The 24,257-nt window shown below is 31.9% G+C and overlaps 1 protein-coding gene across 1 annotated transcript in view; it reads left to right on the top strand.

The window, feature by feature from the left end:
• Positions 1–24,257, top strand: part of LOC127700294 (hemicentin-1-like) — a 122,939-nt gene that overhangs the window by 35,546 nt on the left and 63,136 nt on the right. The window contains exons 5-6 of the mRNA XM_052203710.1: positions 1,793–2,104; positions 20,247–20,546. Of these exons, the coding sequence (XP_052059670.1) occupies positions 1,793–2,104; positions 20,247–20,546 (612 nt within the window). The remainder of the gene's footprint in view (positions 1–1,792; positions 2,105–20,246; positions 20,547–24,257) is intronic.

The following is a 24,257-nucleotide window of genomic DNA, read 5'->3' on the forward strand; positions in this document are numbered from 1 at the left end:
TTATAATGTGTTATAAGAACCATAAGACCCCAATAGATGTTGGAACCAAAGGTCAACATGACAGTTCATTTTGATACAATAAAATCTTGCAAAAGTTTGGTTTTCCCATGTTGTCTTTAGAACCTCCAAAATTGTGTTTGCAATATCATTGAAATATCAATCAATTAAATTGATTTTTTGAGTGACTGGGTTTTAATAGAGAAAACAAAATGAATATAGCTAAACGAATTAGTAATTAAGAATTAAAAGACTGAAATCACTGCGAAAACTCTGTGTTCTGCAATCGCATTCCAATGACGTATTGCTCCGTCTGTGAATGTCCCAGTCTCCGATCCGCAACCCAATTTCTGCTCATCGACAAACATGAACAGCAGGATTTACTCCATTTTCTACGGCGCCAATCTTCAAGTTTAAAACTTGAATGTGTAAATGTGTAACACTCAAAATCAACCATGCAACAATGTCAATTATCAGTGAATGCACGGACTGTTCGAAATTCTGAAGCGTAGAAAAAATCAAACACTTTTGTCTTATATCGGATAATGTTTTGTTATTTCTTTTTACTGTTGAAATTAGTTATGTTATACTAAATAATTATTCACTTTGAGCAATGTATATTGTTGACCATGCGAGATTCTTTTCGGCGTACCGGTCATCAGCTGATTGTGAGATTTTTTTAAATATTACTACGCTAGCCTCAAAGGATTTTTAATCGAAAATAAATGCAATAAATGTGAGTTTTTTCTGTCTTTCAAAGCAAAAACAATGTACAAAATTAATTGCAGGATAAAGACAATACTGTGGATTCATTTATTTTTGTGGATACCAATTTTCGTCGATTGAGGAAAACGTACACTTTCGTGGATATTTAATTTCGTGATTTTGCCAAAGTCTGCATACAAGCCATTGGAAAAATTGTAAATCGTTGAACATTTAAATTCATGGTTCACCTGTACCCACGAAATCCACGAAAATTGGTATCCGACGAAAAATAATGAATCCACAGTAACTGTAATCAGTGTCTTTAAATAACAGCTGTATGTGTACTCGGCTCGAAATCGGAGTGATAGCTCACTGAAGCTCGCATTACACCTGTTTCTTAGCCTCGAACAAATACAGCTGATTTTTAAAGACACTAAACAGTTATTGTTTATATGTATAACAACTAATAATGAACTTTCTTTATATAATTGTATTCATTGACTGTATTTTGTTACATGTATATTCGTTTGCTATTCAGCATGTAAACATAGTTTCGTAATTTTATTTTGGATTTAGGGAGACTGATTTATATAAGAGCACTGTCCATGTTTCCTAATCCAAATTATTGAATGACTTGTATATTTCGTATGTATGTCGTTACTCTGGTAGCTATACATAGCGATTTCTTTAATACAATATGTTTACATATAAATAAGAAGATGTGGTATCAGTGCCAATGAGACAACTATCCATCCAAGTCACAATGTGTTAAAAGTAAACAATTATAGGTTAAAGTATGGCCTTCAACACGGAGCCTTGGCTCACACCGAACAGCAAGCTACAAAGGCCATATACTTCTTGCTATTTAGAAAAATTAATTACCTCACTTACCTGAAGTAATTGAACATTCCGGAATAATGACGTCACACGAATATTTCAAAGACACTTGAAACCCACGAATGAAAGAAAATGGTTTGAAAATTAGGCGCAATAGATAGTTTAGACTGTTGCCTTTTTACAATTGTTATCTCTATACCTCAATAATTTTTCATTAAACATTTTAGGTGTCAAGTAATTTGTTCTTTTCCAGGTTCACCCAGGATAAATGAACTCGAGCATAATGTGACACAAATAATTGCAGTCAAAGACCAAGAACCATTAAATATAACAGCTCCTATAATAGCATTTCCGAAGCCTAATATTTATTGGATATTTGATAATAACAAGACTTTTGCTAATGTAACACACAAAACATCAAACATTTTTATCAAAAATAGGGTTTTTTCACATTTGTACATTGAGAATGTATCTGAAGCAGATTTTGGATTTTATCACATCTATGCATTCAATGGAATAGAAAAAACAGAGGATTACATTTATTCATTTGAAGTCATTCCGGAACGTAAGTTTAATAATTAAAGGATTCCTTAAAGATTGTTTGAAAATACAAAGAAAGAACATTGACACATATCATTTTTTCATTTGAGTAACTTATCATGTGCATCCATTGCCTAGATACCTTTCTTTTTATCCTTAATACGTTGTGGATACATTTCTTTAACTTAAATTGTAGTATTTTTATTGAAATATTATTTTGCTGGAAGTTGAGATTTGCAATGTTCGTAATTCTTGTGACTGACAGAATCTAGAAATCACCATAAGTATAACATACTTTTTTTTGGTTTTTGTATATTTCTTTACCTATAAAAAATACTGTTGTTAAATTATGTCAAAATATATAATAAACAGCTGCGCCATGAGCGCATGATATGCCCGTCGTCTTGTGTGTGAATTTTTATGCAATAAGCATAGATAGTTTCTGACATACGGCGTGACATACGAAAACCCCCTTTTTTTTTAACAAAAAACTCAATATCTCTAAAATAAAATTTTAAATCAAAACCAAAAGGTATACAGATCTTTTGAATAATATAACTAAGTGTGTAAAATTTTAAGCAATAATCATAAATCGTTTTTGAGATACGGCGCGACATGTGAAAAACCCCCTTAAAAAAAAATTAATATCTCAAAAGTACAATTTTGAATCAAAACCATAAAGTATACAGATCTTAAGATTATTATAACTAAGAAGTGTGTAAAATTTTAAGCAATAATCATTAATCGTTTCTGAGATACGGCGCGACATGTGAAAAACCCCTCCCCCTTTTTTACAAAATACTCAATAACTCAAAAATAAAATTTTGAATCATCTCCAAAAAGTATACAGATCTAAAGATTAATATAACTAAGAGGTGTGTAAAATTTTAAGCAATAATCATAAATCGTTTTTGAGATACGGCGCGACATGTGAAAAACCCCTCTCCCTTTTTTTACAAAATACTCAATATCTCTAAAATAAAATTTTGAATCATCACCAAAAAGTATACAGATCTTAAGATTAATATAACAAAGAAGTGTGTAAAGTTTTAAGCAATAATCATAAATTGTTTTTGAGATACGGCGCGACATGTGAAAAAAACACACACCTGTTTTAGTTACTAAGTCCCGTAACTCAAAAAGTTTTAATCTTATTTTCACCAAAAAGTGTACAGATCGTTTGACCATCATAAGAAACAACTAAGTCATTCCCAAGTTACGGTGCGACATGTTTACGCCGGACAGACAGACGGACGGACGGAAGGACGGACACCGGACATTTGTGTACCATAATACGTCCCGTCAAAAATTGACGGGCGTATAAAAATAATACGAAATATCACTTTGCAATATTCTGTACATATAAGTATAACACAAAGTCTCAATGGTTTTCCTCTGAAAAAACAAGATTGTAATGTACTAATAGTATTTACTTTAACATGTTTAAGACTTACCAAACTTTTTCGTCCTTTCAGCACATGTTTCCTTGTATGATTTGTGTGATTTGTTACTTGAAAAAGGTTTTTGTTAACATAATATTTAAAGGAAAAGTTTGTACATTATAAAACTAAGGACAATATATTGACATAAATGAACTCTTTATGGTAAAACCGTCCTGTTTGCAGTGTTAGTTATGATGCTAATGTCTTTTTGAATATGGAATCACACAGAAAAATCCAATATACCCACCATCTAAAAAATGGTCGACATAAGGATCAAAGAATACAACACCATACACTTGACAATGCCTACCAAGTTGCAAACGTTCAGTAAATACTCAAATATGGTATCAGAGTAAAGCCCACAGTCTTAGCCTTCTAAGTATTATCAGGCTTTTAGCTATGTTGGTCATAATTCTTCTCACGATTGAAATATTTGATGGTTGCCATTCTATAAAACACTGTTGCAGCTTTCTGACGAGTACCAGAACTTTGTTAGCGTGAAACTAGAATGTATTATTAATATTACCCCTACCGCAACATATTGCAAACACGGAACTAAACAATAATCTGATATAAATCAGTAGTATTATCATACAACAAACATATTCAACCATCTGGCTCGCATAATGTCATTTTTGTAGCTACAGTTTTGCAGAAAAGGACAATGTCGGATTTAAAGATTTTTCAGAGCTTCTCAGGTTTTGTTATTTTTATCCTTTTGAAATAACAGAATGTATGTTGACTCAAAACGAATTGGATTTCTTGCATATACCAATATATTCGACATCTTATAAACTGCAGAGATTGATCATTTTCTTGTACAAAGACAATGTTTGTGGTTCATTGTTCTTGTATTCAAATCAAACCAATATATTATGTTAACTCTAATTGTTTAAAGCTTTTTTAGTAGGCACAAATTTTGAAAACGGTTAATTTTAGATTTTCAAATTGATATGCTGTTTTCAGTTTTGTCTCTTTTTTCCTTTTGAAATCAAAATGTTTATGTTAACTCCAAAAATTTTGACTTCACTACTGCTAATAGAACAAACAGTATTTGACATTTATGAAATCTCCAGAGCCAAAAATGATTTCATTTACTGCTTTCAAATAATTTTTTAAATGCCTTCTAGATTTTTTCAAGCCATTTTTGTAGTAACAGACTCTGATAAGTGGATTCGGATTTTCAATCTTTTCAGGTTTTTGCAAATTATTAACATGATTAGGTCTTTCCATCTTTCCGTAGGAAGGCATTGTGAGTTTGTTCTGATCAATAGCGATTATTAGGTCTTTTTACTTTTCCTTCGAGAAAACTTGAGGATTTTTTCTTATCATTAATTTTTTTTCTTCTTTCGCTCAATTTTTTTCTTGCAGAGTTTTGTTTTCAGTTATGCTACATATAACTTAATATTTTGCATAAGATATGGAAAAGTTATTGCGCTTTTTATTTTCACCCTGTTTGACCGAATACTGTTTTTCTTATCATTACTACTCCTTCACAACCGTAAAAAAACGAACACATTTATTTTGCAAATTGAACGTTATATTATTAAAATGTTCAGTTTTCATTTGTTTGAAGTGATAAAGAAACTCCATGAGAGTTACAAAAAATGTATTTACCCCGTCTGTATTTGATAGTGAAGAGAAATATATTTGTAACAAGCAATCCAACAATGATAGAGACCTGGGGTATTTTGATGTTTGGTCTTTAATCCACCAAAAAGATAATAAGGTCAAGATCCAGCTCGTGTTCTAAATTTAGACTTTTGCATTTTATCGCATCTTCTCAGAAACCGTCTAAGATTCCGACAAAATATTTTCACTTAATTGTTAATTGCGTCATGTCTTAACACATACATTTTGGTTGAAAAGGTAGGTTGACATTAAATGGGAGTTTCTCCCATATGTTACTCAAAATAAGCTGTATCGTTAACAATATATATATAGTAGAGACTAAGGGTATTCTGATTTGAGGTCTTTGCTTTATGATCTTGGAATTTGATTCAAGGTAAAAGCTTTTGAACTTTGCTATGATTTCATATTTATACATGATAAAGTCATGGAGCCATTTGCATTCGGTTAGTAAAAAAAAAGGTCAGCCGGAAAAGCCATTTTTTTAAGGAGACAGATTCATAAAATCAATTGATGCTTGTTTCTAAATCCATTCTGTGAATGTGAATTTAATTTTTTTTTTTATACTAGTAATTCATAATAAAATATTGTTTACACTAAAAGCAATTTGCTGTCTTGATTTCATTTGAAAATACTCTGAACCATATATTTTTGGAATCAGTGTGAATTAACCGGATTATACCGAAATTGAAATTTTACAAACCGGAAGTAGATATTTATCTATCATTTTTCAAACATAAGTATAAAGAAACCATATTTTTTAGAATCAGTATACAGTAAGCTATATTTTTTTAACACCGGAAATGACTTTTATTAAACTGGATAGGTTTATTATCTCCCCTAATTTATGAAAAATGCTTAAACATTGAATTTTCGGAATCAGAGTGAGAGTAGCTGTCTTCTTCCCAGACAAACTGTTTTTTCTAATCTTAATTGAATTTGGGTTAAAAGATAAACTATTATTATCAATATTCCGCCAAACTTTAAAAACATTTGCCTTGGTAACCGTTTGTTTAGTTCACACTATTTATCAGTTCAGAAATACCTATTCGGAACTCACCCTGCCTGTAAGTGGAAACATTTTGTTTGTCCGGAAAAATCAAACCTAAAGCACTTGTTATTGGATGATCAACGTTACCGTAATAGGTAAAAACAAACGAAGCGTAGAATTATTTCAGGACCGTACCCTGTTTCTTCGTTACTTTTGGACCGAAAAGATTTAAAGACTCAATGGTGGGGTTATCCCCTTTTGAAAGTAAAACGATGCCTGTTGGCCTCTTAAACTCATACACCATAAGTTGTAGACACCTAAGATATTAACCAATGATTATCGATTCATGAGACCTTGAAAAAACCTGAAGGTCAAATTCTTAGGTTGACCATGACCTTTGACCAAATACCTTGTTATGGGATAATCTCAAAAACTATTATACTTACAGATGTGCGGGAGATTAAATTGCAACTTTGGTATATTTGATCGAAGAGATTTTACCTTCCCTTAAGGTAGCAATATACAGTTAGGAAAAAAAAATTAAATTTACCCTAATAAATTTTACCATCCCCTTTCCCTTGCTTTCTTACAAATTAAGCCTACTGTTTGTGTCATATATATGCATATGTTTGTAATCAGTATCTTCCAAAGGTTTGATTTCCAGATTTAATTGCTATAAAATATTGCAAAAAGGTTGGTAAAGATGTCACATGTTTCCCAAAATTTTGCCAAAAGTTGAATTTCAATCCCTTGGAGTGATACCTTTTCTGAAACTGTTTATATATATCTATTAAGAGATCAAATAAAAATCAATTGTCTTTCTTCTCATATTTTTGTAAAATTGCGTCAAAAAGTTCGTGTGAAAAAAGTGTTTGTAAACATTACAATAATGTCTGGACCTATGGCTGGTCTGTCCTTGAAAATACGGACAGTTGAACAGAAAATAGCCCATAAAACGTGTAAAAAATAATCTTGATGTTCTTATAAACCCACTTTGAAGGCTAAATGTCATCAGCTGTCTCAAAATGAATTTTATTGCACAATAACTTTCATAATTGAAAAATCCACCATCGCCAAAATGCAAAACTACACTCCTAACTGTGTATTGCTACCTAAGGTGCATAATCTCAATTAACGGTGTGAGTAAAGACCTGTTTAGCTATAAGTCTTAAACCAATGACATCGGAAACCAATTACCTTGAAAAATATTAAATGGTGAAAGGACAATGTCGTGTCTTAGATGGCGAATTACCCTATTTTTAGGGTTTTATGCGTATTTGAAAGATTTTCAATACAGTCTACGACTTTTCAAACATATATTTTACAACGTGTAGAGGAAAGAACTCTTAATTGTTTACGAACAATTAACAATTTAATTTTAAATTTGTTTCTTCAGCCACTTTTATTTCTTTCAGAAAGATTTTGGTTTGCTAGATATCGCTTATATGTTTATTGTATAATATTTACAGATTATACGCTTCCGAAACTGACACCGTTAAAACCCAGCACTGTTGCCTGCAAGAGTCATCTCCCTGAACACTGTTTAACTTGGTATATCTACTTCTTCACAAAGGTAAAAAAAGCGACAAATGGAGTTTTCCAATTGCTCGTTACATCCTCATGATATCAACAATAAAATTGACCGAAGCGCTCCGAAGATTCTATATGAGAGTTAGTCCCCCTATGTATTTTAATATAAATGATCTGTATTTGTAATTAGTCAACCATATATAGTAAAGGAATACAGTCTTTTGATTTAATGTACTTGCTTAATGATCTTTAAACCTTTAGGTCAAGGTCAAAGATAAATTTGACGTTCTCGATTTTGACCTTTGCTATCATTTCATATTTATACATGATAAAGCCAAACATAACCGGATGTAACCTAAGCCAATAGGAAGTAGCCGTTTGTTGAACATATTTCATTTAAAAGCATCAAAAACATGCCTGGTAAACCATCAAATCTCAACCAAATGGTTAAGCGAGAAAAAAGTTTACTGGCACTTTCTGTTGAGCTTTTCAGGTACAAAATATCCAAAAATATAGATAGGGTAGGTTGACTTTTCAACAATTTATTGTCAATCTGTAAATATTTTGTTAAATAGGAGAAGTCATGTCATAGATAACTGAATGAGAGCTTGTCTCGTTCATTACTCTGACCAATGTGATGTGAAATGACACCGAAATGACTTTCCCCCGCAGGTAAGTGCGTCCAACTCAGTCAGTTTTTGACAAAATGACAATGAGTTCATCAATACATATTGTATATATTAGTATATAAGTGTTCTTCTTTGTCAATATAAGCATATAATAAGAGTTGTTTGCTATTTCTTTACGAATATGATTTTATTAAGCTAAAAATAAATGTTATAAAGTATGTCAGGTTGAGATTGACTGGTATCGGTTGTGTTATTCTGGAACAATGTTGAGATTTTCTGTCAAAAAGAACTTCCAACTAGCTAATTGTCAATCAGATACGACCCTCTGTATAGTGGTTGTCATTATATAGCTTGTTTTCATTTTGACATTAGTTTTGTATGATCAAGTCCTGTAGGTCTATTAATACAAATACTTAAGAGAAGTGTTTTTTTAAAGCCTAGAAAACGAGATGGTAAGTCTAGCGCTGAAGAGCCTAAGATGTTAAGTAAGCGCTGGAGAAATAAAGTCTAGCGCTCAAGATGTAGGGTCTAGCGCTGTAGGTGTTGGTAGCAATATATAGTTAGGGATTCGGTTTTGCAATTCGGCCCCGATGAATTTATTCAATAAGAAAGTTGGTGTGCTATACAATTTATTGCTAGATAGCTGAAGAATTTTTCGATACAAGGACTGTCAAACAGAAAATTCACAATAAAACATGCGAAGAACAATCTTGATGTTCATATAAAGCCCTTTGAAAGTTATACTAATCTTCAGCTATATAACAATAAATTGTATTGCCCACCAACTTTCTTATTGGACCAATTCACCGAGGCGTAATTGCAAAACCAAACTCCTAACTGTGTATTGCTACCTACAACGCTCGACTTTACATCTACAGCGCTAGACCTTACATCATGAGCGCAAGACTTTATTTCTCCAGCGCTTACTTAACATCTTCAGCACTTCAGCGCTAGACTTAACGTCTCGTTTATTAGGCTTTACAACCACTACTTTTTAGTATCTGTATTAATAGACCTACAGGACTCATTCATAGCAAACTAATGTCAACACAAAAACAAGCTATGATGACAACCAATATATACAGAGAGTTCACGAATTTTGACGGTCGTATCTGATTGCAGTTAGCTAGTTTGAAGTTTTATTTGACAGAAAATCTCAACATTGTTCCAGAATATCACAACCGATACCAGACAATCTCAACCTGACATACTTTATTACATATTTAGCTTAATAAAATTATATTCGTAAAGAAATAGCAAAACACTGTTATGTCATTTCAAATCACATTGGTCCGAGTAATGAACGAGACAGGCTCTCATTCAGTTATCTATGGTATTACATTCTCCTATTAAACAAAATATTTACGGAATGACAATAAATTGATGAAAAGTTGACCTACCTTATCTATATTTTGGATAATTTGTACCAGAAAAACTCAACAGGAAGTAGCAGTAAACCTTTTTCTCGCTTAACCATTTGGTTGAGATTTGATGGTTTACCAGGCGTGAAGAACCATATATTTTTGAAATCAGTTTGAAGTAATCTATCATACATTGCCGGGAGTAAATTTTGTTAACCGGAGGTAGCAACTTATCTCCCATATATAAAGCAAATGTATAAAGAAAACATGTATTTTTTTAATAAGCGTAAAGTAAGCTATTATTTGACAACGGACATGACATTGATTTGATCGGTAGTGGCTTATTTTCCCCCCTCATAATGGAAAAGTGAATTTGGGTAGAAAGACGTTTTTTTTTTTTCTTTTTTTAGTTTTATTATTTTTAACTCAAACTTCTTACAATACTTGCAACCTTACAAGTTACTGTTAAACGTGAACTTGACTGGTCGTTAAATGATCGGTGATCGATACAATGAAGCTTATTGGACCTATCTGACGTCTTGTATTTGACAGTTACCGTGACAACCGTCAGTGATCTATCGGTCAGTTAATTGTAAGTACGGATCAAATGAATACAGATATACTTAAAATTCTACCGTGAAACGAACTTTGCAATAGTTACATGCGGTAAATGCAGACCTCGACGATATACTGTATTCGACTATGTCGCAATAACATATCATATTCAAATAAACATTTTTACGCATTATCAGATTATTTCATTTTTTGGTTCTTTAATTTTGCTGCAAAATAAATGCAGGATAATGACACGTTCAGAATGTTTTCTGCTTCATTCTATAGCGACAAAATATTATCAATTGAAATCGGTACCCTTATCAGCAATCATGCATTTAATTTCCACTAGATGAATGAGTTTTCAAAAACATGTAAACAATATAAAAGTACAGATACTTAAAGATTTGTTTGTGTTGAATAAAGTGAAATTGCTTCTTCATTTTAATGAAAATCATATATCATCATTGTTTTATAGTACTATTTAAACATCAGGATAAGATACTTTTCCTAAAATATGACGAATATAAGAGAAATGGTATTAAAATATCGTTTGCATTGTTTAAATTGATAATGTTTTTTCTGTTCTTCTTTTTCTTCAATTTCAATTAACAATCTTTTATTTGAAATCAGTCATTTACAAAGATACTCAAATGTTTGTTTGTGTTGCAAAAGAGGGCAATTATTATGTGTTTATTTTAATTGAACCCATATACAATTACTTTTGGAACATCAGGATAAGTGGTTTTCACATATAGTATGTTGAATATAAGAAAAAAGATACTATAATTATGTTCGCAATGTTTAAAAATGTCAATATTTCGTTTTTAGAAAATTATAATGCACTGTTATTTGCAATCAGTCATTGTAAATACCGCTAGATGAGTTATTTGGTATATGCTGTGAATAATATAGGAAGAAAAATACCTTTGTCTGCTGAATATGAGTGCAATTATTGGTTTATTTTTGTTAACAAATGCCCATATTTCTTCTTTTCATTAGTATTTACGCACGTTTATCTGCAACCAATAGTTTTAAATGCCTCTGGAAAAGTTCTTTTTTTTATGAAATATAAATAATATAAGAATAAAGATACTTAAATGTTTGTTTGCGTTGTAATTTGATGAAAGGTGCAATCATTTTTTCACTTTAATAGAACAGTGAAATTCAATTATTTCTTTATCTTATACCATGTATACATCAGGATGAGCTGTTTTTATTAGAATAGGATGACTATGAAAGACAAGATACTAAATTTTGTTAGCATCGTTTAAAAAAGCCCATATTAAAACTTATTCACTGCACTTTGCAGACAGTAATTTTAAATGCCTTTAGATGAGTTTTTGTAATGTAATGTGAGTTATATCAGAATCAAGATACTGATTTTATTTATGCTGACGAGGAGTGAAATGATTACTTCATTTAAATAGAAATCATGAACCGACATTTCGTATTAGAACTTTTTTTTAGATCTTGATGGGTTGATTTCATAAAGTATGGTTTATATACATGATATAAGTAAAAAGATACTAAAATTATACCCGAATTGTTTAAAAATACCAATATCTCTTCTTTTTTATAAACATTATTGCTTAATGTTGCAAGTACTGTATGGAAGCTCCAAAACTAATACATTTCGTCTGTGATAATATGTATTTGGCGTCTTAATATATAATGGAGAATATAAATGGAAAATACGTCAAATGGGCAACAACCCGACCAAAGAGCAGAAAAAAGTCTATGTTATCAATTTTTATGTCGAAAACATCTTATCAAAAAGAGACAAATTACTCAAACTTGTGCAATTTAGAGCAAAAATGTATAAATTTGACTGCAGTTTGAATGGTTTGTAATTATAAGACTTAAGTATTTTTGTTGTTCAATTTTCTTTCATTCATATCAAATACAAGTTGATGTTCAAAGCATTTCAAATGGGTCAAAGCCATTTCTGAAACCGTAGAATAAAAAAAATGGACAATGTCAGAATTGAAATATGATAATTTACTTTTCTGAAACCTAAATACATTTGTTAACATAGAATTTGATAGTTTCTCTGAAAACATTAGATAAAGAAGGACCTAATTATATAATGTCTTTGGACAAAATATATATTATTCTGTTCAAATAAAGAAAATTTTTCTTTTTCTCATTGTAAAAAAAAGAAATTATTATCATTATTATTTTAATTATTATCATCTTCATTATTATTATAATTATTATGTTTTGAAGATCCATAAAACGCAAATTTTTAATTTCTTCAGTGGTGAAAAGCACAACAAAATTGAAAACAGCATTCCTCTATAAAATTTCGTTGATTTATACATACATACATATGTTTGGGGGAATGACATTATCTTTTGGTTTTGGTTCATTTGTATGTTTCGGAGTTTAGTGTGGCGTCCATTCCGCTGAACTAGTATACATTTTTAATCAGGGTCCCCTCAAACTCGGCTCCGGCTGTGGGATCAAGTCGCTGCATTGAAGACCCCTTGGTGGCCTTTGACTGTTTTCTGCTCTTTGGTCGGGTTGTTGTCTCTTTAACACATTATCCGTTTCCATTATCTATTCGTTAGCTATTTTATATGATCCGAAAATTGTTCGCTGGTTTCATAAACTGCACATGCATTTGTTCCATCCCACAACCTTGTCAAAGCAACTAGTTTTTGATATACCATATGTATTTTGATATTTAAAGGATAATTACGACACGATGTAGACAAATCTGAAAGTTTAAATATCCAAAAAAGTCGCTTTTCCGCAATCTTGGGCTTTAAACTTGATACACATGTAGCTTAATGTTTTGCGAATATATCTGTTCATAGTAACTAACAATTAATGACAGATTATGTTTCAGTCGAAGTTTTTAAGCTGTTCATTTTTGGGCTGTAGGTGTAATATGTTCAACATTTGCAGTATTTATTGTCTGGTATTTATATGAAAGGTTTAACATTATATTTTTAATTGAGATCAAAAGCACTGTTTTAGCAAATGCAGATTGGTAATCAGCGGCAACAGAATGTGAAAATTGATATATTCTGACTACAAATAGTGCTTCAAACCTGGCAATTACAATCAAATATTTCCACTACCTCAATACTTAATAGAATAATCATACTGATATGGTTTGGTTAAGCGATTGACATGGTTCAGTTAAGTGTATAGAAATTTGTCATAGTTTTAATCAAATTTGTCATGGTTTAGATAAAAAAAAAAGTACATATTTGTTTCACCTTAATATTGATAGCTTGTTTGAAGGCGCTCGTAAAAAAGAAGTTTCACAATTTACCAATTGACTAAGAAGAAAAACAACCTTTTAACCAAATTTGGTTGGCGTAATCGGCAAATCTTATATAATACATTTTTACTTCTCGTGTGTTTCCGAAGAAAAAAATAGTTTGCCTCTGCTCTTTATAACTGGCATTCGATCAAATAAATTACAAAAACAGAAAGCGTTACTTCTGTTTCACCTTTTCTACTTATGTCCACGATGGACTCTGTCGGGGAGCGGCGTCTCTAGTCAAATGGTTAAAGACGTATTTATTTTGAACCAGATTATGTCTATGTTGAATAAAAGGAGATGTAAGGTTTATACGGACATGATGCAGTAACCCAATTACATAACTAACCAAAATGATACCGAGAGGGCACCGAAAATTCTTCAACCCTCCACGGAACAAAAATTAAACATGAACAACAGTTAAAACTTATCCTTTTGATAAAGTAATAAATGAAATAATTATAAAAATCACTTACAAAGTTCTGAATTTAAAGAAATGTTTTGTGTGGTATCACCTAACCCGTTTAAACTTTTTTTTTATTATATCAGAAAAAGATCTGTCGATCTAGTATTTAGTATAAGAAATTGTTCATTATTAAATGTGCTTGAAAAAAAATTAATTTAAATTCCAAGATGTATATACGTGTTATTTTGTTATTTACAAGTACAATTACACTGTGTCCGATTTTTGTTTTGACCCAACTAGACAAGAAATCGTCGTTCTGAATAGCAGAGAATAAGATGGTTGAAGATGAATATTTGCAGGAGAATTCCATTCTGAAATTTAAGAAAGAAACGTTTTGTCTTGGACTCATTATTGTTTTATAAGTTGTAATTGTCTTGGAACTAGCTTCTAGTAAACGCGAGTACTCACAGGTCGGTTCTTTGTGTCTTTGGTGTTTATGTAAACTGATTTGTTCTTCTTTGTTGTGCTGTTATATCACTGATAAGGTTATGGCGAGGAGAGGGTTGGGAGCCCACAAACATGTTCAAATCCGCCATATTCTGTATGTGCCTGTCCCAAATTGAGAGTCTGTAACGCAGTGGCTATCGTTTGTTACTGTTTATCATATTTGTTTTTCGCTTATTCTTTTGAACATAAATTATGCCGTTGGTTTTCTAATTGGTATTGCTTATCATTTAATTTTTCGGAGCTTTTTATAGCTTGCTAAGAGGTATTGATTTTGTTTATTATTGCAGTACCGCGACCTGTAGTTCTTAACATCTACGTTATTCGGTCTCGGGTGGATAGTTGTCTCATTGGCAATCATACCGCATCTACGTAATATTTATTGCTATGAGGTTTCTTAGGTCCTTTTTTCATTCCAAATTAAACTACATTTCAAGAAAATTAAAGAAAATTGCCATTGAAATGCATTAATATGTTATTCTCGTGATTTCTTTATACATGCGTGTTCTATAATGATAACTATTATGATAATATCTTAAATTTACTGAGGACCAGTTATTTTTGGCGAGTAGAAGATTAACGTCAATATGTGAAACTTAAATCTACTCGTAAAGGGGCAACAACATTTCCAAATGGCGACAATATAAAGTCTCAAAATAGGATAGAATGGGTTAAACCGAAAAAAAATTATCGGCGAAAATATCTTTATTTTTAAACAGTATTTCAATACTTCTATAATTTCTGTTTATTTTGATCGTTACTCTTCCATTATGCTAAAAATCAGAAATCACAGAACTGAACCATATTGAACATAAACTAAACCATGACACTACTGAACCAAACCATGACACCGAATTTTCAGTTATCTTAATTTGTTTGCAAATGTGGTTATTGTTCGCAAAAATTGACGGCAAATTTATTTTATAACTAAATATGTGATGTAACAGACAGTAAACAAACAACTTTTTGAGAAACGGATAAGCGACTTTTAAATTTGGTCATACGCAAGCATTATTTCAATTTAAATTATTAACTATATGATACAAATTTTAATGTACTAACATATTAGCTATAAACAAAGATACTTACCAGCTTGAGTTTATGTTCAGAAGTTCTTTTAGAAAAACATCCGAATGTTTATATTGTGTCACTGTTTATCATTAAAAACACTTAGCACAATCATTTCCATCTTAACCAAACGATGACAAAATCACTACTCGTGTATATGTGGAGTTATACTCAAAGGTAGTTAGTTATAACGTGTGTTCATGTAAATATGGTAAACATGGTTAACACGGAAAACTTGAATAAACAGTTGTTTTTCTCGCTACTTAAATTCCCACATTGAAATAAAGTCCTTTCGAAATTATGACTCTTTTATCAATAAGGGGAATAGGTGACGAATAGGTGACACAATCCTGACATTGTTGACTTGAAACTTTGTGAAACAGTCACTTTGAAGTCACCAACATGATAAAATCGGTAAACATATGATTGGACCACGATCTATTTCTAAACATAAAACACAACACATTGTTAACCTATAGTTTAATTCATAGTTTTAGCAATATACATATAAGGGTTACCTTAAGCTTAGTTTCGAGTATTAGGTGAGGTATCATGCTAATCCTGGTATCTATGATGAGTTTATTTACAACCACTGGGTCGATGCCACTGCTGGTGGAGTTTTTATTCCCCGAGGGTATCACCAGCTAACTAGTCAGTACTTCTGTGTTGACATGAATTATCATTGATATGGTCATAATTATAAATTAACTGTTTACAAAACTTTGAATTTTTGAAATACTAAGGCTTTTCTTCCTCAGGAAAAGATTACCTTAGCTGTATTTAGCAAAACTTTTAGGAATGTTTGATCCTCAATGCTCTTCAACTTCATACTTTATTCGGCCTTTTTAACTTTTTTATTCGAGCGTCACTGATGAGTCTTTTGACTTGAAGACGAAACGCGTGTCTGGCGCAAATACAAAATTTCCATCCTGGTATCTATGATGAGTTCATTTAGCACTTTTAAATTGTTGCATTATTTATAAATGGTTTAAAGCCCGTTGAACATGTATTTGACACTGATCTTCATATGAAAGAAATGAAAACTAATTCACCAAATGTATCATTGTTTAGATGTTTTTTTTATTATTGAATGTTATTTCGCCTAACCCGTTTGCCCAACAAGTTTTGAAATATGATTTTCACTTACTTGTGAGAGAAGGTCAAATAAGATTTATATTTTTCATATTATGTACATTGGTTTTGTTCACACATTATTGTCAGTATAATGGAATTTTATGCGACTATCAACGATTGAGAGGTTTAGCTAGCTATAAAACCAGGTTTAATGTACCACTTTCTACATAAGGAAATGCCTGTACCAAGTTCGGAATATGACAGTTGTTTTCCTTTCGTTTGATGTGTTTAAAGTTTTGATTTTGCCTTTTGTTAAGAGACTTTCCGTGATGAATTTTCGTTGGAGTTCGGTACTTTTGTTATTTGACATTTTAGTATGTAGTTTTTGTTGTACGTGAAATATGTTAAGATTTACCACCTTTGAAAAGTATTAAGTATGACGATAAATGTTTACCTCTGTACTCGTACTGTAAACAATTTATTAAGTTTGTAAAAATGTTTACTTCCTTACTCCTAAGAACAAAATTATTATATTTGCATTTACCTGTGTACGTTGTTTCATTTAACGTCATTTTGTCCCAGGTTAGAGTTGTCTTTTAGAAACTGTTCGTTCGTATTTTTTTTATTACTACCTGTAACTTCAATGTGATGTAGGCACTTACGTTTGAATATTGTATTTATACTGTGTGATAGATCACACTTATTTTTTTCAGTGTATGTTTATTTGATTTTTGTTTCAATGTCTTTTTGGTCGAGTTAAGCCATTTCAATTGATATTTTACAGTGTGTCTTTTCATGGTGTAATGTTACAATACTGTATCATGTTAGGGTGAAGATTGGCGCCTAATTAAACGTTTAAACCCGCTGCATTTTTATGCACCTATCCTAAGTCAGGAGCCTATTGCTCAGTGCCTGTCGTTTGTTGATGTGGTTTATAAGTGATTCTCGTTTCTCGTTTTTATACGACCGCAAAAAAATTTTTGTGGTCGTATATTGGTATGACGTTGGAGTCGTCGTCGTCGTCGTCGTCGTCTGGCGTCGTCCGAAGACACATTGGTTTTCGCACTCTAACTTTAGTTTAAGTGAATGGATCTCTATGAAATTTTACCACAAGGTTCAATACCACAAAAGGAAGGTTGGGATTGATTTTGGGGGTTATGGTACCAACAGTAAAGGAATTAGGGGCCAAAAAGGGGCCAAACATAAGCATTTTTGTAACTTCCAGACATAACTTGTGTGTTAGTGTATGGATCTCTCTGACATTGTACCACAAGGTTCCATATCACAAAAGGAATGCTGGGATTGATTTTGGGGGTAATTGCCTCAAAATTTTAGGAATTAGGGGCCAAAAGAGGGGCAAAAAACAAGCATTTTTCTAGTTTCATGACAATAACTTGGTGTAAGTGTATGGATCTTTCTGAAATTGTACTACAAGGTTCCATATCACAAAGAGAAAGCTTGAATTGAGTTTGGGGGTAATTGCCGAAACGTTTAGGAATTGGGGGCCAAAAAGGGGCCAAACATAAGCATTTTTCTTGTTTCCAGACAATAACTTGTGTTCAAGTATATGGATCTCTCTGAAATTGTACTGCAAAGTACCATACCACAAAGGGAAGGCTGGGATTGATGATGGGGGTAATTGCCTCAATATTTTAGGAATAAGGGGCCAAAAAGGGGCAAAAAACAAGCATTTTTCTAGTTTCAGGACAATAACTTGTGTGTAAGTGTATGGATCTTTCTGAAATTGTACTATAAGGTTCCATATCACAAAGGGAAAGCTGGGTTTGAGTTTGGGAGTAAATGCCCTAAACGTTTAGGAATTTGGGGCCAAAAAGGGGCCAAAAAACACATTTTTTCTAGTTTCCAGACAATAACTTGTGTTCAAGTGTATGGATCTCTCTGAAATTGTACTGCAAGGTACCATACCACAAAGGGAAGGCTGGGATTGAGTTTGGGGGTGATGAATCATAAGGGGGTTCAAAAAATTTAGGGGGGTGATTTTTTTTTCCCTTTTTTTTCTTTTTTTCCTTTTTTTTTTCTTTTAAAATTTTCCATTTTAAGTTGGTTATTTCTGATTTATATTTAAAAACAAATAATAATGATATGGTAGGAGATACACACCAAACAGGATGTGTAAATTATTACATAATAAGTATTGTGCAATAGCAAGACATTTTCAATTGCACAGTATTGCACAATAGCAAGAAATCTTCAATTGCACAGTATTGCGCAATAGCAAGAAATCTTCAATTGCACAGTATTGCGCAATAGCAAGAAATATCCAATAGCACAATATTGCGCAATAGCAAGAAATTGTCAATTGTACAGTATTGCGCAATAGCAAGAAATATTTAATTGCACAGTATTGTGCAAAAGAAGATACTTTGTATAAATTGCTTATTTCTTGACCAATTTCAATGGGGTTTCATTCTTGAATTCTTGGGGTTCTTTAATATGCTGAATCTAACCGTGTATTTAGTTTTTGGATTTTGGGCCCCGTTTTTAAATTAGTCCACATTGAGGTCCAAAGGGTCCAAAATTAAACTTTGTTTGATTTCATCAAAAATTGAATTATTGGGGTTCTTTGATATGCCGAATCTAACCCTGTATTTAGATTCTTAATTTTTGGTTCCGTTTTCAAATTGGTCTACAATAAGGTCCAAAGGGTCCAAAATTAAACTTAGTTTGATTTTAACAAAAATTGAATTCTTAGGGTTCTTTGATATGCTGAATCTAAACATGTATTTAGATGTTTGATTATGGGCCCAGTTTTCAAGTTGGTCCAAATCGGGGTCCAAAATTAAACTTTGTTTGATTTTATCAAAAATTGAATTATTGGGGTTCTTTGATATGCTGAATCTAACCATGTATTTAGATTTTGGATATTGGACCATAATAGGTGAATGTCCAATTTAAAATTTTTAAGTTAAAAGACCACATTCATTCTGTGTCGGAAACTATGCTGTGTCAAATATTTAATCACAATCCAAATGCAAAGCTGTATCAAGCTTGAATGTTGTGTCCATACTTGCCCCAACTGTTCAGGGTTCGACCTCTGCGGTCGTATCAAGCTGCGCCCTGCGGAGCATTTTATTTTTTGTATATATTAGACCGTTGGTTTTCCTGTTTGAATTGTTTTACACTAGTCATTTTGGGGCCCTTTATAGCTTGTTGTTCGGTGTGGTGTGAGACAAGGCTCCGTGTTGAAGGCCGTACTTTGACCTATAATTTTTAACTTTTTATACATTGTGACTTGGATGGAGAGTTGTCTCATTGGCACTCATACCACATCTTATTTATATATAAATTATCTCTGTCATCCGATTATTTTTCGAAGTTAATTTCCTTTTAGAAAGTATGCTAACGCAAATCACTGAAAAATGGTAGTACAATGTAATTTTTTTATTCAAAAGTGTGACCCTACTTGACACGTTTCACGTTCAATTCATAAATTATTAAATGGTGTGTTATGCATTTTTGTGTCACAGTAGGATTCAAATAAGATATGCACTTTGTAATATATCTATTATTCGTAGTACTTGTAGTTGAAAAAACATAGTCATTAAAATATATAACTATAACATTATATTACCTTTCGACCACTCTTAAGTTGAGTCCAAGCTGACCCCAGCATGTTGTGAAACATGAGAACAACTAAATTTGTGTTACGTATAATTAAAGCTGTTCTCATTTTGTTTTTTAAGGAAAACCTAACCCACCAAAAAATGTCACCTGTATAGGAAGACCTGATTCTGTTTTGGTCTATTGGAAATCGAGTTTCAATGGAGGCGATAGCCAGATATTTCAGATTTTCGTACAAAAAGATGGAGATGCAAAAATCATTCATTATGGTCGGAACTATAGCGATCCAGGCCAATATGGATATTCAGAAGCAACAATTAACCAGCTAACATCAGATACAACTTATCATTTTAAAGTGCGTGCATTAAATAAACATAATTATTCCATGTCAGGACCTGCAACTTGTAACACAACAACTGCAGGTATAGTATTTTAATATGTATACAAGTCAATCAAAATATTAGTAAAGTACATATCAAATAAATGAATTCATTACTTATTAGTTGGTGACCCCGTGTTATAACACATATTAACAAACCCTCTTTATGAAGGTACATTTATAAATTGCGTAGCATTTCTTAACTGTAAAGTTTAATTCCGGAAAGCGATTTGAAATGTCCATTTGTGCAGTCAATATTATGTAAGATTATTTTTAAAAAGGGAACATTTAAAATGGACAATAAGTTAACACGACATATTAAAATTTATAGTAGTTCGAACAACATCTCTTCCATTATCAAAACAGCCGAAATAAAAAGACGCAAACACAGATAGTACAATGTCAACAATGTGATTGGTTATGATCTATATATCAAAACTCTAATGGCTGTAATTTAAGGTGGCTGGGGGTGTCTTCCTCCATCTTGAATTTTGAAGTAGCAGATAACAATTGGTCTAGATCTTTAATGAAATGTGCAAATTTTGAGAGTAGTATGTAATTCATGTGTTAGACTTTTCATTTTAATATAGAAAAGTATGTGTTGTATCATATTTACGGCTGTATTTTCTATAAAATACAATATTTTCGTTTGATTCATTTTTTTCAACTTTGCCACATAAGGGTAGATAACTCATATTGTAGGGGAGATAGCTCAGATAGATTAATTTGTATAATAGAAATAGTTGTGAATTTACCTCTTTTAATATGTAGCAAGAAAACAAGTCCGGCGACCCCATTTTTTTTCTTATCTAAAAGCATGTTATAAGAGCTATCTTCTCACATTTTACCTTAAAACTCTATGGTGTAGTTTTCTTTTTATCACCCAAATTTGGATTTTCCATGCATAATCTATACAAAATCTGACAATTTTGCACAACCTGTAGCGTAAAATAATAAGTCCGTTGACCCATACTTTTTATGATATTTTGGAAAAAAAGCATGATAAAAACTGCATTTTGACAAATTTAAAAAACAAATCTATGGATTTTAATTAAGACCCCCCCCCCCCCCCCCCCCCCCAGAAAATAATGACATTTTGTTTTATCAAATTGTTAAATACAATTGATCATTATGTATTTTCCTACTACAGGTTTTACATTCTAAATTGATAATATTTGGTTTGAATATTGGTCTGACGTTTTGGATTATTGATGAATGACAGAATATTTGAGATACAGCATATTAATCTTTGAGACTTTGGTATACATGATAATTAAACGAATAGCTTTGTTTTTTTGTTTTTTTTTTAATTTTGAAATTAATTCTTACAGCGTCATTTAAAATGAAACAAACCAATAACAACATAACTCTTAACAACAGAACAAATATTTATCATGTACGCGAAATCTTTAACTTAAAGGCACATATAAATGACAATATGCAATACTGTTTGTAAAAGGAGACCTACTAATAAACGTGTTAAAAAGGTTAAACACTGATGAAAAATACGAATACTTGAACAGGCTATAGTTGGGACCATCTCAAGGTGCACAGATACTCCTTCATTATATATTTAACTGTATGGGTGTGTTATAACTACTGAAATGAATATACAACACTATACTCTCCGAAACATATGCAAATACTCACCACTTTTTGATAGGTATCATATAAATATTTATTAAAAGTACATTTGGATTTCATATTTTGAAAAGTTTTGTTAATAAATATCGTAAGAAAAGGGAAACACCGATTTGTATCGATCACACCTAACACACAAGACAATTACTTATTGTAATAACTCAGTTGCAAACATTGTGAAACGTTTAAAACTGCAGTTTAAACAAATACATGTTGGATCCACACTGTAATCCAGTGTCTTTGATAATAATGTATATCTTCGTTATGTTTTGCCTTATCATACTGGAGCTCGCGGATTGTTTCCATAATAAAACAATATCGACCGCGATTAATCCCGTTATATTGTAACACATCATACCATCTCGCCCATGTGTTGTTTGTTGTGTGGGACTTAGCGGAGTTTATTTTATGTGGTAGAATGTATTGTGCTGTAATTTGGCGATTTCTATTACCATAATGTATGTACTATAACAGTAACACCGATTAAAACATAATACACAAGTAGTTAACAAGCAATAACTCAATGTCAGATATGTACTGATTGATGTCTAAGTATTAAATTCATGTTTTTTTTTATTAGTTGTTATTGGCTTTAAACTAGTTGTCAGTAACTGCCAGAACTGTCAGAAATGTACGTAGTGTCTATGGAAAAGATGTATTTTTACTTTTCATGGCCCTTCCAGCTTTGGTCGGGGCCATATAGTGTTATCCTTATCCATAATTCCGTCAATCCATCGTTCTGTCATTTCATCATTTTGCAACGAACAGATATATTATTTTTTTTCTAAACGCCTTCACATATTGAGCAATGTTTTTGGATCTGAGTCTTCTATGATGAGGTACAGATCGAGTTTACGTTACGTGCCGCTCTGTTGATTTTTGCCAACATTACGGGCTATGAACATTTGAAAATGTCGTGAAAACAGTTATACCAACCTTTTGCTAAACTCCTTCACATATTGAGCTAAATTTAAGTTTGTGAGTCTACTATGATGAGTTACAGATTGATTTCACGTTTGTTTCTGCTCCGCTGATTTCTGCTGAAATTACGGGATGAAAACTTTGTGAAAATAACAAAACCAATACTGCAAATGCTCAGGAAAAATGAGCCAAGACTACACAAACGTTTCCAAATTAAAGGTCAACTGTAAGTTTTTCTGTGAAAGAGAAGTGAGGGATACCAAAGGGACTTCGTAATTATCTACTTTATTACTTTTTTTGTACATCTCATATCATAATTGGTGTACACTTATAAAATCACTTATATCGATTTTTAATGGAAAATTTATTCACCAAATATAGTTTTCCCTAGTCGCGATGCGTTGGCAGCCATTGATTGTAGACCTCATAGAACCACAGGAGCAATTTTATTTGTTACATGTCGAATGTACATGTTTGACCTAAAATTGTCATCTTTCCGATAGATTTATATCCAAAAATATATCTCCATGAAATAGAACCACCACCTCATTGGTCTTGTGTCACCTTACTCAAGTAGAGTGCAGTAGGTATGTAAACCCTCCAGTAATATTGATATAACAACACATCATTTTACTTCAACAGAAATTCACCTTTCATCAAAAGATTGATATTTAATGGACATGACATAGGTTTTGTCTTTACAGGCACAATTCAAATGACGTATTTTCTATTTATGGCCAGTAAGATCTCAAAATGTTAATTTGTTATAGAAATACAATAGCAATACTCAACACACACTGTAGAAATTTAAAGCGACCAAACACGACAAAGTTAAATTTGAAAGCAAACATTCTTGTGAAATATTTTAATTATGGAATTATTGTATGAATTGATAAAGGAAGGCGCTGCATAATTGAAATAAGCCAATTATCAATAGACTTAGTGACAAAGATATGAACAAATACAGGTCTATGTGCGGCCTGCAACCATGACAAAGCCATTAGTGCGTCATCAAAGGCTCCGGTATAACAAGATGTCAAAGAATTCAAACGGATAATCAAAAGCCTTATTTGTACTAAAACAATACATTATACACAAATATAACAAACATAACAGACAGCGGCCAACGATAACTAATGGGTTGTAACTGGATTATTACACGACGGATGCCACATGTGGAGCAGGATCTGCT

The sequence above is a fragment of the Mytilus californianus genome, unplaced genomic scaffold (genome assembly GCF_021869535.1).
Source record: "Mytilus californianus isolate M0D057914Y unplaced genomic scaffold, xbMytCali1.0.p SCAF_5, whole genome shotgun sequence".
NCBI classification, from domain to species: domain Eukaryota; kingdom Metazoa; phylum Mollusca; class Bivalvia; order Mytilida; family Mytilidae; genus Mytilus; species Mytilus californianus.